At 34.4% G+C, this 4,041-nt stretch overlaps 1 protein-coding gene across 1 annotated transcript; it reads left to right on the top strand.

Moving 5' to 3' along the window:
• The first annotated feature begins 2,168 nt into the window (after nucleotides 1–2,168).
• Nucleotides 2,169–3,762, top strand: LOC111620341. Its single transcript, XM_023362256.1, has 2 exons — nucleotides 2,169–2,185; nucleotides 2,282–3,762. Exon 2 carries the CDS (start codon nucleotides 2,705–2,707, stop codon nucleotides 3,653–3,655), a length of 951 nt encoding a protein of 316 aa, XP_023218024.1. The 5' UTR covers nucleotides 2,169–2,185; nucleotides 2,282–2,704; the 3' UTR covers nucleotides 3,656–3,762.
• Nucleotides 3,763–4,041: the final 279 nt, after the last annotated feature.

The raw sequence follows: 4,041 nt of genomic DNA, 5'->3' as shown, positions 1-4,041 counted from the left end.
CATCACACATTTTATTTTAACAAGTAAGTTTTTATAATTTTATTTTTAATTTTAGCCCTTATATTATAGCTAGCAATTTAGAATGTAATTGTGATATCGAAAATTTATTTCAAAAAGTTTTGGCTCGAGACCATATAATGAAAAAGAAAAAATTTGTTCGACATTTTCATGATAAAATTTATGAAGATATAAAATGGCTTTGTGGATGCATAAAAATGCAAAATTTGTTTTGTTGGCCTTGCCTACTATTTTCAAATAAAATTAGTGTGTAGAATGAGATTGGCTTTGACGATTTAAATAATTTGAGTAAAGCTGGCAAAACACACGAAAATCCTAAATCTCGCATCGATTCTTTCGTGAAATTGAATCAATTTGAAAATCAAAATAAAATAGAATTTAACATTAGTACACGATATAAAATAAGTATTGAAAATTATAAAGAGATAGTTACGGCTAATAGATATATTTTAATTAGTAGATGTTATCGAAGCGAGAATTGTCATTTAGAAAGCGTATAGAATCTATTAAATCTAATATAAGAGAGTTAATTATATTGAATTTGCTTATTTATTAAGTGCGTTAGATAATCTATTAATTAAAAATACATTTAGAGAAGTCTACGGTTTTTACTGGCTTATCGAACAAACGAATACGAATGGACCCTAGACCATCGCTGACTGATTGCCCCTGGAAGTCGGCTTTTCATAGAAACACAGCTTCTCTACCACCAAATGTCACGGGACGCCACTGCAATACAATAGTACTTTTTATCAGCAGTTTTGGAAAATTTTGCATACATTTGTTATTTATTATATGTTGTAAACAAAAATTTTTGCGCAAATTATTTTTGAAAATTTTGTGAAACAATTTATGAACAGTAGATAAAGATAAAAAGTAACTATCAGCTGTAAATTTATTGTAGTTTTTTCCATATTCAAATAATAAATATATAGTAGTACTAATTATCTGATTTAAATGGTATAAAAAATGTGATATGTAATTTAAAAGTTATGAAGATTTGTGGTTTAGTGTTAATTTTCAAGATGCGAAGTGATTCGTCACAATTTGTAACTTACAGATTTAACTTCTCATTATTTTAAAGCTGCAATTAGAAAATATGTTTTCAAATTTTTATATAAAAGTCAAATTATTTTATTAACTTNGATTTAAATTTATCTACGTAAAAAGAAGGAGTGGGGAAAGGAAGTGAAAGAAACAAACTTTTGAACTTTAACGATACGGAAGCCGTTAATGTGCAGATTACCTAGATACGCTGCAAATTACCTAGGTAATTTGAGAAATTGAACAATTTTCGCAGCTTTAATTAACGGATCACCCTAGTTAATCTGTAGATTAGCTAGGCAATGTACACATTAACGGATTTCGAGCTTTAGCAGTAACATATTAATATATACGAATAAATCGTACAAGCAGAAAAAAAAGGTCATCAAGTTGCGCACGATATCCACGGCGAGTCGATTCCCGGACTATCCGGATGGATGGTAACTAGGGATTGCAATTGCTGGATCCCTCATCCAGCAATCCAGCTGGATCCAGCGCATTCTTCGGCCTGCTGGATCCAGCGCATTCTTCGGCCTGCTGGATCCAGCGCTGCGGATCCGCAAATACTCAATTAACTTTCTAAACAATGATGCAAAAGTCTACGTTGTCAGCGTTGCCGCTTTGCTAAGTGCGCTATCACTCGGCGGCGAGGGCGACTTGCCATTCAGTGCAGCACGTGCTACACTCTCTCTCTACACCGCACCACCCGTCCTTTTACCTCTGCTGATCTAATTGACAGTTGACTTTTCGCTCTCGTTAAATAAAGTGTCTTGCGCTAAATAAAATAAGTAACTCCTCTTTTAGTCCTGGTGCATAATTCTAATTTACGGTCGGTTGTGACGTCAATGAATCACGTGACGGAACGCCGCTTCAGCTGCGAGAGACCAGCACTTTTTTGACTTTTTTTCCTGAATAAACTCGGTGCGCAATAAAAACGTTATTTATTGCATTTTTCGCAGCTCGAAGAAATTAGAGAATTTGAATTTTTTTAAATTTTTTGAAAAATTTCGGAAAAATTGCGACTAAAAAAATGTCAGGGGGCGTTTGTGACAAGCTACATGATCTTAAATGAAAATTGAATTATTTACCACAAAAACGGCTCTAACGATTTGGATAAAACTTGGTTAGTTTAGTGCTGCTTCAGCTCCTTGGCGATAAAATTTATTAGGTATGTAGTATGTATGTTTATAAATCAAAATTTTTAAATTTATTTTTTCAGATATCAAGCCAGTTCAGTCAGTTCACAGTTACATAATAATAATATAACTAAAATTCGAATTCGTACTGAATAATGTCTTTTACAAAGCCAAGTCAGCAAGAGAAATGTGGTGAGAATGATGATAAAAAAAAACTAGTGGGACTATTTAAAAAAATTGGATAATAGTCGAAGTGCAAAGTGCTTATTATGTTCAAAAACTTTGCTGATTAGTAACCGTTCAACGACAGGCTTAAAAGGCCATTACAAAAGATACACTGCGTCAACGTTAATTCTGCAAACAGCAAATTACCACTTGGTAATACAGATATAGTTCCCACAGCAATAGCATCTACATCAAAAAATGTCGATGATCAGGAAGTAGGTATTATACTAAACAAAAAGGCTAAGAAGAGTATTAATGCCTATTTCGTAAAAGAAAATTCGATGGAAGCCATGGTTACAAGGATGGTGTGCAAAGATGGTTTTACACTGAGTTCATTTTGTACATCTTCCGATTTAAGATGTTTGTTCGCAAGAAATGGATTCCAATTGCCAACTTCTCCCAACACCATAAGGTCAATGATTACCAATTATGCTAAAACTATCGAAGCGGATTTAATAAAAAAATTCGCAAATTTAAAAGAAAAGGGTCAAAGATTTTCGTTAAGCTTTGATGAGTGGACATCACAAAAAAATCATAGATACATAAATCTCAACGTGCACCATAAAGAGACTCATTTTAATCTTGGCTTGATCAGAATTCGTGGATCCTGCACTGCCGAACATTGCATTGAATTAGTATCAGAACGGTTGAAAACATTTGGTTTAAACTTTGAAACCGACACCATTGGTATCACTACTGATGGCACAAGCTTTATGGTGAAAGTTGGTAGACTCTTGCCTTGCTATCAGCAACTGTGCTTTGCACATGGAATCCAGTTAGCTGTGGTAGACGATTTGTATAAAAAGAAAGATAAAAAAGAAGTAGAACACACAGAGATAGATGAAAGTGATGAATATGATGACGAAGACACTGAGACCAATGAAGGCTTAGAAATAGTCATTGAACCGACACCGACTGAACCGGACGTGATTCCGCGATACAGTGAACTTCTTAAAAGAGTGCGAAAAGTTGTTAAGACTTTTAAAAAATCACCAACCAAAGATGATATGTTTTTGCAAAAATATGTAAAAGAAGCGAAGGGCAAAGAACTGAGCTTCATTCTTGACTGCCGCACTAGGTGGAACAGTCTCCTCAACATGCTGGAACGTTTCTACAGTGTAAAAGTTTGCATTGATAAAGCCTCAATAGACACTGGCTCAGACACTAAATTCTCTTCTGACGAGTGGTCACTAATCAATGAGTTGATCACCAGTCTTCAACCGGTTAATTAACGAACAAACGAATACGAATGGACCCTAGACCCTCACTGACGCGCAATTAACTGCTTGCCCCTGGAAGTCGGCTTCTTACAGAAACAGCTTTCCTATCATCAAATGTCACGGCATGCCACTGATAAATTGTATATACATGTATATATTTTAATAATTTCTGATTTTGTAAATGCAACATTTTAGAAATAAAACTTTTTTAAAACTTATTCTATGAAGATTCTTTATATTTGTTGTGCATCTATCTTAAAAATTTAACGTTTTTAATGCTTGTCATCTTTTCTATAACAAGCATTGGTGAAAAACGAGTGTTTTACCTTCAGTCGCCGCCTTAGGCTATGTCCTACGTGGCGACCGCGGGCAAAAAAATCTTTGTACGCGCGAGCGAC

The sequence above is a fragment of the Centruroides sculpturatus genome, unplaced genomic scaffold, assembly GCF_000671375.1.
Source record: "Centruroides sculpturatus isolate CEXI.00-Female unplaced genomic scaffold, Cexi_2.0 scaffold32, whole genome shotgun sequence".
NCBI lineage: Eukaryota > Metazoa > Arthropoda > Arachnida > Scorpiones > Buthidae > Centruroides > Centruroides sculpturatus.
This window is presented reverse-complemented; position numbering and strand designations above follow the sequence as displayed.

Excerpts from the sequence above, each read along its gene's own strand:
- LOC111620341 (XM_023362256.1), top strand. The coding sequence starts at position 2,705 with ATGGAAGCCATGGTTACAAGGATGGTGTGCAAAGATGGTTTTACACTG.